Raw genomic sequence first — 12,765 nt, 5'->3', positions numbered from 1 at the left:
CTGTTAAGCCCCTCCTTAGAGGACTAATTTTCTATTATTTTTTTTGTAGCATCATAGCAATAAGCATAATGTTCCATGGCTGTTCTCTATGCTGAGCTTTTTGGACAAACATATTATTTATTGCTATGATAAAGTTAGATAAACTGAGCCTGTTTTCTAATACATGGAAATGTTAATTCCAGTTTCTGGAGTTCATATGAGCAGCTGCTAGATGTTTATCAACCTGATTACATGCACCTTAGGTTCTAGGCTAAGAACCTGAGGCAGAAACAAATGCAAAAAGAAAAACAGCAAAAACATTAAAATAAACAGGAAAAGATACATATAACTTTAAAAAATAAATCACAGCAATTATTTTTGTGAGCTTGTACATTCAATATTTCCAGTACAGCAGTATGCATGGGGGAGTATCTGTATTAAACTAAGGCTAAGAATGTTTGTGGTATCTAGGTTTCTGCTACTTTTATGTAGTAAACCTACAGTAGTAAACATGAGGAGAAAAGGAGGTAACAATTAGCAATTGCAGTGATGATTATTCAAAAGAAAAGAATATAAGAGAAAAAAAATGTCAAGGCCAGCATTAAATTCCTTGTTCTTATGGTTATTTTTGAAAAATATCTTAACAAAATATGTCTGCTCTCACTGTGAAGAAATCTTATTGCCTTAAGGTTATCAATAAGTTAACTTGTAGATACCATTTTAAATTATTACAAGCAAAACTGAGTTTTCTTAAAGTAAAGTTCTGATGATTTATTAGCTACATTATTAACATCTGAAAGTTCCGATCTTATGTTTCCATTTATTTTCCAAATATGGCCTTGTTTGTAAGCCACAGAGAGGGAGCTCTGCCTGAATTTAATTCTTATTTTGAAGCTAGTTTTCCTTTTTGAGTTGGAGGGCTTTTTTTTTCTTCTGTATTCTTGTGGAAATTTTCATGTGGCAAGTAATTTTTATGTGCTTTTTACTTATCACTGAAATCTCTTTTTAAGCTTTACAGATAGAAAAAAGTAAATATTTATCAAAGCCACAATATAATTTCATTTGAATACTTATACAGTAATATTATCTGTGGTAGCACATCCATTTAAAAGTACTGTGTAGTATCAAGGGAAAAGAAAAAGTGTTAGCATGTATTGCTTTTATTTTATGAAGTAAATCTTGAGATGCCTAGGTTACATACTAATGCTGTTATTTACGTATGTGGTCATTAAAGAGGTACAGAGAAGAAAGTTCATCCTTAAACTCTTTCCTGTTATTGTCAGTTCTCTGCACCAAAATTATGTTTTTTAAATACAAGAAACTTGAAGTATGTTTAATAATACAGTTTAATACTAGACTCTATCTTCAGTTGCTTGTGAATTACAGCTTGACATAAGGTACATGAGGTATGGCGGCCTCAGACTGCAGATGGCTTTGAAATCTTTAATTCAATACAGAAGGCACAAGTGAACCAGGAGCGATGCCCCAATTACAGGAGGTTGTTTTTGAGGAGTGACTGTCAGTCTAACGCTACATTTTCCTCATTTTGATTCGTGTTCATTGTTAATTAAGGTAATCATTCTTCAGCAGAGAAAATAAGTGATACAACTCAATATAACTGTATCTGGCAGGGTGAGCCCTAAGCCCTGGTTTAAAATCAACTTGTTTGAAATCAACCTGGTTTAAAATCAATTTGTCTCCTGGGCTTCCCCATTGCCTGGTGTAATCTCACTGAAAGATGATTTTCTCTATCAGTTATCTGAGAATAAATACATACAGTATGAGTAGAGTAGTTCTGTCGGAAGGGACCTGCAGGGATCATCCAGTCCAACTGCCTGACCGCTTCTGGGCTAACCAAAAGTTGCAGCATATTTGTGAGGGCTTTTTCCAAATGCCACCGAATATGTTCCTATTCTGATGGTTTTTGTTCATTTGATGGCAGGTAAGTTTTGTAACCTTGTCTGTTTGTAGAAGTTTTGCATGCAGAGCTTTGACCCGTCAAAACAGACACTATTTGAAAATGTTACATGAAGCGCAGAGTCTTTGGAGACAGCTAGTGCCCTGAAGTCTACTTTTATACAATAGAGATTAACACCATTATTCTATGTGTAATCTCTCCAGCAAAACACTGTCGCCTATTTCTGTCAACAAATGGTTTCTTTGCTTTGGCAGCTGAAAGAAATTTCAGTTGTGTAGGCAACAAAACATGCCTTTATAAGTTGCAGGACCCAATTTTAAAAATATTTTGGAAGGTAACTGTGGTTTTGAAAAGTTAAATTATTTTCATTAACTAAATATTTTTTTTAAACAAGCTAAAAAGACTGATTTCGTCTACTATGTGTGACATACTCCTGATCTGTGTATAAGGCAAGTCCAGCAGCACACCTTGTGGAAAGCTGTGTCAGGTGGTGTCAATGGCTATAATAGATGGGCCATGCCACAGCTCCCTGCAGACACTCACCATTTACCAGGGCAAGAAGAGTGGGTTTTCTTTCTGAATAAAAGTGGAAGCATGTGATGTCCTTTCTGAGAGTAAAAAAATTCCCAAAACATGCTATATTTCCAGTGGAATTGAGTTATATAAGTCATAGGCACCATGCAAAAAATATATATATTTAATTTTTGTTAATAAATATCTGTTCTCTTTTTGAAATAATTGATTTACATCAGTAGTTAATAAATTACTACATTTTGAACAAAAGTTACCATTGTCCCTAAGAAGTTGCTAATAAAAAAAATTAAAGCCAAGATGAGACGAGTACTCTATGACTTTTATTTGGTTTCTTGTTTATGACATAAAAAAACAAAAACTTCCCAACTTTTGAATTTAATAGTGTTTTGTAGAGGGTCCTTGTGGAAGGTGGGCAGTTGACCCCCCCCACCTAATGGCTGGGACACACAAGTGTATGAATAAAATGCATTCGTACAGATCTGTGTGCTGGGAACTGCTCACCTCCCCTTTTTCTGGGCTGGGCTTGGGTCTGTCTCCCTGGGATCATGGGTGCTGCTGACATACAGAATGGCCAGGTTGTGCAAACAGTGTCTCAGCATTTAACCAAGTATGTGTATGCTTGCAGTGTAGAACTGGATGTGCTTCCTGCCTTGCTAGTGGTTATCTGGATGTTTTTTTATATGGGGGGAAGAGTAGCAAAAAGAGGCCATGAATCACAAGAAGTCATTGTACCATCAACTTACTTCCTTTGCACATCTAAGGAGTAAAGACAAGAAAAGCATATATTTTGATTTCCTACGGTAATAACAAATTGGCTATGAAAGTAACTATCTTAGACAAAAACAACTTATTAAATAACACTGACATAATGTAGGATGGCAGTTATATGCATATACACTGAGTGTCTTGGGAAAAAAACCCTGAAAATTGTCTTGGCATCTGTCAAAGTAAGCGATATAATGACTCTTTCCTATGTTAATTTTTTAGTTTAGTAGTTTTTACTATGCAATTATAAATCACAGAAGTTGAAACAAATTTATTAATGTTTAAATTAAATTTATTAATTATTTATTAATAAGTCAACATACAAGAATGCAAAGAATCAAGTCTCTCCTTGTATACTAAATGAGAAGATTTCTTCCAGATTCTTGCTTTGATCATTAGACTCTTAAATAAGCAAACATTACTTAGTTGCTAAGCCACAGACTGAAGTTCATTAGTGTGTTAGCACAAATATTGGAAAAAGAGTACTAAACCAATATTAGATAGAGGACCTGCGCGTAGGCTGGAAGTAATGCAATGAACATGACACCAGAACATTCTGAATGATTGCTCACAGTGATTAAAACCATTTCTGTTTACAAAAACCCGCCCTACTCGGCAAGAAAAAGTGCAACCCCTGAGTGGATCTGTTTTTCTGCTACTGATATCTGTAAGGCTTTACTGAAAATACAGGATATTTAATAGCCTTATAAATACTTTTGTGTATACTCTTTATTTTAAATATTGACCAGATGTACTGCTCTTTTTGTCTATTCATGATCCTTAAAAACAGCTTTCAGTAGAATGCTGTTAACTGTAGATTTAACGCCACAGTACCATCTTATTTAAATAGTCTGTGTAGAAAACCAATTCAAAATCTCTGTAAGTCAGTTCGAGTTTCTTAAGTACTTTAGGTTTAATGCATAAATGTAGCATTTAACATAGCACCCTCTGGTAGAGGCTGTTGATCTTTATATCAGCTCAAGCTAGTTTGGATTTTTTTTTTTAATATTTTTATTATCCTAAGCAAATGGACTAACTTCAACCTTTTTTATTTCTCACAGATCCTCAATACTGTGAGGGAAGAAGGAGCAGAAGACGTCTTTGAATACTTTCCTCATCTTTTGAGAAAACTCCCAGCCTTACATACAACCTGTAAATGCAAAGGTGATGGTTTATGTGTAAAACCATGTGCAACAGGTGCTTGCTCTCAGTATCGTGCCACTTTACAGAGGACTGCGCTCTCTAACTACGTAACTGGTGCTTTGCTAGAAGCAACTACATCATTAGGAGCAAGAAGTGGTCTTCTAAATATCTTCGGAGGATCAGCTGGAAGAACAATGCTTAAAGGTAGTAAAGATTTAACATTTCAACCTTGACCGTTTTAAGTGCAGGGAGTATTGCAAAGTATTGTATAATATTCCATGCTTTATATATCATAAAAAAACTTCCATGTTCTCAAAGGTCTATATTTGCAATTCATTCTGTCATAATAACTAGCATTATTGGTTTAATAAAGTAAAAATGCATCCAAAACAGAAAAGAGTATTACAGAACAGACATGTTTTCAACATTTTTGTAACATTCTTGTAATATCCAAATATCCAAAGATAATGCTGAAGCCACTATTGTTAGGGTTCTCCTTTCTATGATATTTCTTAGTTAAGAGGAGCTCCTGTTCATGATATGGTTTGGTTTAGGACTTCAGAAATACTACGCTCAGTTCATTTTGTTGTCATTATGCAGCCAGTTGCCAGCACAGAACTGTCTGGTAAGTATATACATTTGATTACAAATTTACTGTTGATCTTCTCCTGGATTCCTCATCTTTTTAGGACCTGATCATTCTGAATAATGGGGGTATTTTCTATGTGGATAATACCTATTGATGATGGCTGCTGCATATTAACGTTGCATGCTGATGGTCTTAGTATCAAGTAAGATTATCATTCTGTCATTTAGTGCAGTCAGTTTATGAAGTTAAACTAGAAAAAATGCATGCTTGGTGTGAATTCATTGCATTGCAACAGGATTTTTGTACAGAACAGTAACTGCTTTTAAATTAATTTGTAATTACAGCCTAGTATATTTCCAAGACTACTGTATGTATTTGGAGATTTATCATCATGCTACCTTGTAACAAAAGGAGTAATATCTCAGTTGTATAACTGTAGAATTGAAGCATGTGGATGTATGCCCCAGAGTTTTACAAGAAAATGACAAAATCACTAGAGGATTCTAAGCATAGTTCCTTAATACAGACACTGTCATCATTTTCATAGGCAGATAGTGATATAATATGTATTCAGATCAGGTTATAAAACTTGCGTCCCAGCGTGTGACCCTTTCTAGTTTTAAATAGTCTCTCTTCAGATAAATCAAATGAGAGGGAATGCCTATGGTGGTAGGACAGGTACAGATGACACCTGAGTGAATTTCAGCAGTATGTGGAGCCACATGACTAGGCTTTAAATATATTCTGAAAAACAGAGGTATGTATAGTGCAATGTCCTATTCTGATAGGGTTTTTCATTTTCCTTGTGCCTGGTAAGCCCAACTAATGACTGTTACCTAGGCCTGAGACAATAGTTTTTAGAGTTTGAGGTAGTGCCTGCACATGTGCATTGTGAACCAAGAGACTTTGTACTGGTTTGGGGATCTCTGCAGTGTATTATTGGTGTACGCTTGTGTTGATGTTCATGCAGATTCTTAAAAGCATTATTTTAATCTATCCAACACCCTCTCTTACTACTGGATTTAACCTCAGGTTTAGATGAGATTAGCTTCTGGGTAAAAAGTTTCAGTTGATAACAGATCTGTTGCCAAATGCATTATGGGATTTACTGTAAGATGCAGCATGTCACCTGACCAATTCACGTTGTGCTTAAAAAGCAAATAATTGTATTGGCTCTCATGTTGTTTAGTAGTGAAGAAATGTCCTTCAACTGGTGGTTCACTGCTCTCCAGAAATGGTTCAAACTTGCACATTTGTCACCTTGCTTTCTTAGACGAGCTGGCAGTACATCTAAGTTATTTGTCTCATGTTGCAGAGAGGCTAGGGAGGTGAATATAAGTATCTGCTTTGGCAGTCAGAGGTTGTGAGTGTTTCAGTGTAGTGCGCTGCCCTGAATTACTAACAGCAGCAGAAAATAAGCTTTGTATCCTTCTAGCTTGTATTTCTTCTTGTCAGCTAGCCTGTTGAAGAAAGGAGGGAAGACTGCCCTCATCTTTTTTTTATTGTTTTGATCAGAAATAGATGATGTTTCTTGTAACTGTGTTTCACAAACTATGACAAGAAAGGACAGATTTTCAAGTGTTGTGTGAGACCGTAAGTCTTACAGTTCTTCCTTTAAACTTGTACTTGAGAAAGAATTTAAAATTTAGGAAGATGCCTTGGTACAATTGAAGCTCCAAGTATGAGGTCCCAGATAGAAGTGCAGCAGATCACTGATTTGTTTCTTTCAGAAAGACAAATTACAGACATGTCTAGTTTGTACAGCACAGAGCAGCATAGAGACACTTGACCTCTTGCTGACTCACTGTGACCCAAACCAAAGTGCTCTCATGATGCAGGGAAATACCCTACAGTAATTTATATGAGAACACTATAAGCAGCTGCAGCTAATAGTCTTCCAAAACATTAACTTTTCTGGTATTGGCAGTAGATGAGATAGAGGTAGCTTGAGCATCATGGCACTATGCCTCTCTGTCGAGAGGTAAGGAACCATATTAATGATTTGAACTAAGTAAAAGAGACAATTAGCAAGTGAAAATTTAAATACCAATTGCACTGTTCTAAGTGGAAATATAATGTGTTACAAAAGCAAAGGATTCTATGCATCATTTTAGTATCTCCAAAAGTAATTTGCGATGTTACATTGGCATAAATACAACTTGTTGGACTATCTAGCACTTTTCTGCCACTCAGAAATTTGAACTTGAACTTAGAATCATAGAATACTAGAATTATTTGAGCTGGAACAGACCCTTGAAGGTCATCTTGTCTAACTCCCCTGCAATGAACAGGGACACCCACAGCTCAATCACATTGCTCAGAGCCCTGTCCAGCCTGACCTTGAGTGTCTCTTCTTGAGCCCTCCAGTGAACAGTCCAAGCTCTCTCAGGCTGTCCTTGTAGGGGAGGTGTTTCATCTCTTGAATCATTTTTGAAGCCCTCCTCTGGATGTGTTCTAACAGGTCCATGTTTCTCTTGCTTTGTTCTATAAACACTGCAATATTTAAAGTTGTTGCAATTAAATGCTGAATGAAGTGATTAATTATTATGAAGTAATTAAGATGTTTTTGTGGTGAGTCCAGTTTGATAGCTATTTTACCTGGGGAAAAGCTAGGTACGTAAAAGTGCTACTGAAGACTTGACAAATACTCTTGCATATTGTAGTAAAAGCCTACATATCAGACACTCTGAACTGATAGAAAGTGGCAGTTCTAGGGTCAGACTTCATCACCCCTCTTTTCTTCTGGGCTCTTATTCCTGGAAACTGTTTTCATTTCAAAAAAATCCTGGAAGAAAAGGGCAGAGGCAAACACATCTTGCACTATTATTGTCAAGTACTTCATCTTGTCAAATTATTTCCTGGATTTGAAATCTCTGAATTGCCCTAGGTATTTGTATGTGTATAATGTACTTAAGTTCAATGGATTTATGGGACTTCAGCAAAATGTCTACTTGTAACATAAGCAAAATTCTTTTGTGTTAAAAATATGCCGTGATTAATATTTTAGCTTTTAATGCCTGTATATATTCTCTTGCGTTTCATTTAAACATATTATTCCTAGGTAATTCTAATCTTACTTTTTAAGGTACTTAGGACTAGAAGAGTTGTGTATGTCTTACCCAAAAATTACTAGTGACAAATGATTTTGAAAAAAAATGTGTTTTAGTAATGTATTTGAAACAAGATTTGTTTAAAGTTATTCATTTTTCAAGTAAAAAAAAATGCAGGCTTCAGATTATTGGCTTTCTAAAATTTTTTTTGCTTTTAAAATTAAATATAATAAAGATGAGTGGGAACTCTCATTGAAGGTCCTTAAAAATCTTTCCTTTCACTGTACAGTAAGAATAATTCTACCTTGTTCTGATCACCAGTACACCAATACAGGGGAGAAGGAAGTCTTTCTGGTACAAAAGACATAAACCGTTTAGAGATTACCTCACAGATCTGTAACATTAGTTCAGTCTGAAAGCAGTAGAATGCTAATGCCCAAGGGGTGAAGAGTGGGTGGACTCTTGAGTTCCACATGCAGACCTCCAAACCAGAACTCCCAGTCACGTGAATCTGGGAATGAGAGTCTTTAAGAAGGGGTGTAGGGCCTGCTTTGCAGCAGAGCAGCAGGGCTGGAAGTGCTGCTCTCAGCTGGCTCCCTGCTGAGGGGCTGCAGCACAGGTCCTGCTGGCCCAGGGGCATTCTGAGTGTGGGCTGTCGGGAACCACCAAGGCCTGCAGTTCCCACAGCTGGTCAGTGAAGTTCACATCCTTGTCAGTGTCCTTGTTACAATAGAGAGCATAATTTTCACTTGCAACTACTGAAGACATTCCAGCTGCACTGTTTTAGTGTCTGTATGTAATTCAAAATTTCTGGTTAGTAAGAAATTTTGGGAATGTCTTTCAATACAATTTGGATTGGAACCAGATTTCTTTCCCTAGAAAGGAAATCCTGCTTCTCAGCCTGTTTAGTTTCATGCAAATTAATTGTTATAAAAGTTTATTTGTAGTTGTTTGAGCCAGAATTTTCACTGGAATGGGCTTAAAGGATATAGTTACTGTTGCAGTTCACGTGTTGTTGACTTTTTTAAAAAAAAGATAAAGTGGAAAATGCATTGTGGGTTTTTTTTCCTTTTTTAATCATAAAGAAGGAACTAGCATCTGTGAAAATGCTCTTGCTTTATATCCGATACCTGTATGCAGTCACCGTAGAAATGAAACCTGTACCCTTCTTTCCCCTTTCCCTCCATTAGAGAATAACTTTGTATATACCCCTTACTGCTCTTTTTGAGATTCCAGAGCAAGGTCACCAACGACTTGAATAGACAACAATTTTTGACCAAGAGCAGTAGAAAACTGATTTGTTTATATACAGGCAGGCTATACTGATCTTAAGAAAGGAGACTCTTTTGGGTTTACACGGGAAGGTTTTGGTAGTGGAGGGGACACTAGGCACATAGAATTAAACTCTGCCAGCGCTGCTCTTCTCACACTTATGTCTGTCTTTCTGGGCATTGTAATATATATTGCTGCAAGATGGAAAGATATGTAATTGAGCTAGGCAATATGTACATTGAAGAAGTTAACTAATGTAATTAGCCTGAGTAAAAAAAAAAATAGCTTTTTGTTCCATTCATATTATTTGGCAGTTTGATGCACAGTCTTTTAAATTATGCAGGTGAATCTCTGCTTCCAGCAGTACTTCTGTTTGATAGGCTATAGCTGCTGTTCCCAGCAGAAGAGAATTTAAATGTATAGCATGGCTCTGCCCCTGTTGTGAGAGCTGTGCTGTGAGAAAGGAGATGCAGTACGTCCATCATCACAGATACATTAGTACAAGTGATGAGAGAAGATTCATAGGTAGGGTAGTGCTTATAGTTTTAAAATCACATTTTTTAAATGAAGAGTAATTATTATTCCGAAAAAAGGAATAATTCAATGGGATTCTAAGTGCAGATAGTTAATCCCTAAACTACTTATTATTGTTTATTATTTTAAAAGTCTGGACATTTGTTTGAATGGGCCTTGTAAAAGTAATTTCTATGGGAACTTTTGAAGTGTAGACTGGAACTTTTTGGTTTGTTTATGTTAGCATGTCAATCAGAAGCAAAGAAAACCCCAAGGACCTCAAACCTCAAGATGACTTAAAAGTCATCTGTAAAGATTCCATTGAAGTTTTGTTTCTAGGAAACAAATCAGAAGAGAATCAACAATTGTAGGATAATGTTTTTTTTATTTATAACCAGATTTATTTCTTTATTTATTTTAATAATTCCAAGATACATTGTGTTGTTTTCTTCTTAGAACCAAAATTATTCTGATTCTTTTCTTTAGATTTTCGGATAGTCACTGTTATAGTTAGTGGGAAAATCTGTATTATTGACCCTATTACAATGAGAAATATTTAATTGGATGGTTAATTTTATAGGGAAATGGCATTAATAAAATTGATATTTACAGATGAAATCAATTTTTCATTCCTGTACTGTATGCCCATAATAGTCCTTACACTATCTTATTTAATATGAATTCTTCAGAAATCTAAGTGCAATGGTTTTCAACCAGAAGTTGGAAATAATCCTAAATTGCTGTTCTTCTAATTAAGAAAGAACATGCTGGTGTTGTCAGTGAGAAAACAGTGGTACACTGGCTGTGTTCCCTGATAGTTCCTCCTGTAAAGGTTTTTCAGACAAGACGTATATTAATTGTATAAACAAAATGACTCTAAGTGTAATACTTGCATTCCAGGTCTGCACAGATCACTCCCTCCAACTTCCTGGGGAAATGGAGAGAAGTTTCTAGTGGCAGTGTATTGTTTCTCAACCTCGTGTACTCTAGCAAATTTCATAACTAATTTTTCACTGATGTAGTCCTGCTGCTTGTGAAAGTGATGTAAACTGTGTGTAGACAAGGCTAAGGTCAGAATGAAGAAAAGCCATAAAAATGTGGGAGTGAGACATGGATGGCTGCTTGGATCAGGGCATAGTATGGGTGCCCATGTAGCTTGCCAGCATACGGACAGCCTCCAAGTCTGTTGTCTTTCTAAGTCCCACAGTCTGTAATTTCTTTACAGTTAATTGCTCTTCTGGAAGCCTCAGGAAGGTTTTCTTCTTCTTTGCTTCTCAAAGAAACTTCTCTGGATCCTTGCCTAAGTCATAGCCCTTTGTCTGGCTGCAGCCAGTGCTGCTGGTTTTATTGGAGGCTGCAGCTCGGAGCACAGCAGAGCTGTGAAGGCAGGGCATTCGCTAATAAAGAAATCCGTGCCGCTGTTCTTGTAATGCTTCGGCTGAAGTTTCCTAAAACAAAACTAACTCAGTTTATTACTTTTGGCCTGTTTAAACAACACTGATATAAATATAACTTGTGCAAAAGTTTGGGTGTAGGCTCTTATTTCTTAATATATTTAAGGACAAAAATCCAGCAGAATTAAAATGGCTTTTGTTTATAACTCCACTGTCAAAATCAAATGCTTTTAGTCTTAGCAGGATGCACGCTACTCCTTAATTTGTAAACTTCCTTCCATTCGAGTCCCAGTATTACAGCTTTTATCTGGGGAGGTGGGTAACCTGACCTTTCAGCGAGCGAGCCAAATGCATGTCTTCTTCATGGCTTACACAAGGCACGTCAGTTATGCATTTTGCCACAGTTTGTAGCTTTAAACTGAGCAGCTGTTGCCTGACTGTTAGTTTGGACAAGTGCAGCGCGCAGGCTTTGGACGGTGTTGGAAGTACCTGCTCTGCTGGCATTTTAGGAGGAATCTGAGATTCAATGGAGGACACTTTTGCTGGTAAGATTTACATTTCTCTGGCCTGTAATACAAGGCTCTGATTATATTTAGGTAGTTAAAAAAAAAGATAGTTTTATTTCTAGAGTCAGAAGTGAACTAGGTGGACATTTTCTAATCTTGGATCTATCTAATGTTGGATCTATAATGTCTATGTTTAATAACAGTGCTGTAAGGACACTTAGAACTATTGCTACATGGAAAATGAAGTAGGGATTTGAAATAAACAATATGAAATAAAAATGCCTCTCAGTTTTAATGTGTATTTTATATTTCAGCTTGTTTGAGAATGTAATATCAGTGTTTGTATGCAGTTTAAGTTTACTTCGCATTTATTTGGTTCACGTTGCAACTATTTCAATATCAAGTTATGTCAGGTGACATTCCTTTGTTTTGTGTTCTATAAAAGTGAGTGACTCTTGCAAAAAGTGCTGGAGTAAATATGAATGTCAGACATAATCAGATTTTTAAGAGCACTAGAAACAGGAAATTTTTTTTTATGTTTCACGAATGACTCAAGTTTTACAGGTTAGTAACATATTTTTGCATGTAAATCCACTCTTGATTTTTCTTTTCCTTTTGCAACTCTTGCTCTTTTTTCTTCATTTTGTACATATACTGAGTGTATACATACCAGTAACCAGTCTGTGTTTAGTGGATTCTTGAGGCAGATGGTCTCCTTTCTGAATGACATGAAGGCATAGCAGCGTATAAAAAGCCTTTTGCTACTGACTGGCCATAAAGAAGCACCTATATTCACATATATGAAGCTGTCCTGTATAACTTGATTGAATGACAGTAGCATTTTACTCTGTATAAGGAATGTCTTATGTGCTAACCCACGTTTCCCTAAACTGACTGTGAGATAACGGCTATGACAAACATTCACCATCCACAGAGGTGGTATCTCGTTGCAATAGAAAGATTGTATTGGTTGTCAACACCTTCATTTTAATTTCAGTGATTTAGAAAGTGCAAGGGAAAAAAAAAAACTCTCGGAGCCTTTTTTGGCTGATTTGTAATGTTTTGGTTTTGATTTGGAGTAGAAAAATGCATGCATTTTCTA

The 12,765-nt window shown here is 36.2% G+C and overlaps 1 protein-coding gene across 7 annotated transcripts in view; it reads left to right on the top strand.

The window, feature by feature from the left end:
• The window catches only part of PLCE1 (phospholipase C epsilon 1), a 148,425-nt gene that overhangs the window by 60,481 nt on the left and 75,179 nt on the right, over positions 1 to 12,765 (top strand). For 6 of the 7 annotated variants that reach the window (XM_048947171.1, XM_048947170.1, XM_048947167.1 and 3 more), the window contains one exon: positions 4,258 to 4,543. In XM_048947171.1, the coding sequence (XP_048803128.1) occupies positions 4,258 to 4,543 (286 nt within the window). Of the gene's footprint in view, positions 1 to 4,257; positions 4,544 to 11,612; positions 11,703 to 12,765 lie in introns of those variants that run through there. The other variant, XM_048947173.1, reaches the window with a different exon arrangement.

This window comes from Lagopus muta, chromosome 5 (genome assembly GCF_023343835.1).
Source record: "Lagopus muta isolate bLagMut1 chromosome 5, bLagMut1 primary, whole genome shotgun sequence".
NCBI classification, from domain to species: domain Eukaryota; kingdom Metazoa; phylum Chordata; class Aves; order Galliformes; family Phasianidae; genus Lagopus; species Lagopus muta.
This window is presented reverse-complemented; position numbering and strand designations above follow the sequence as displayed.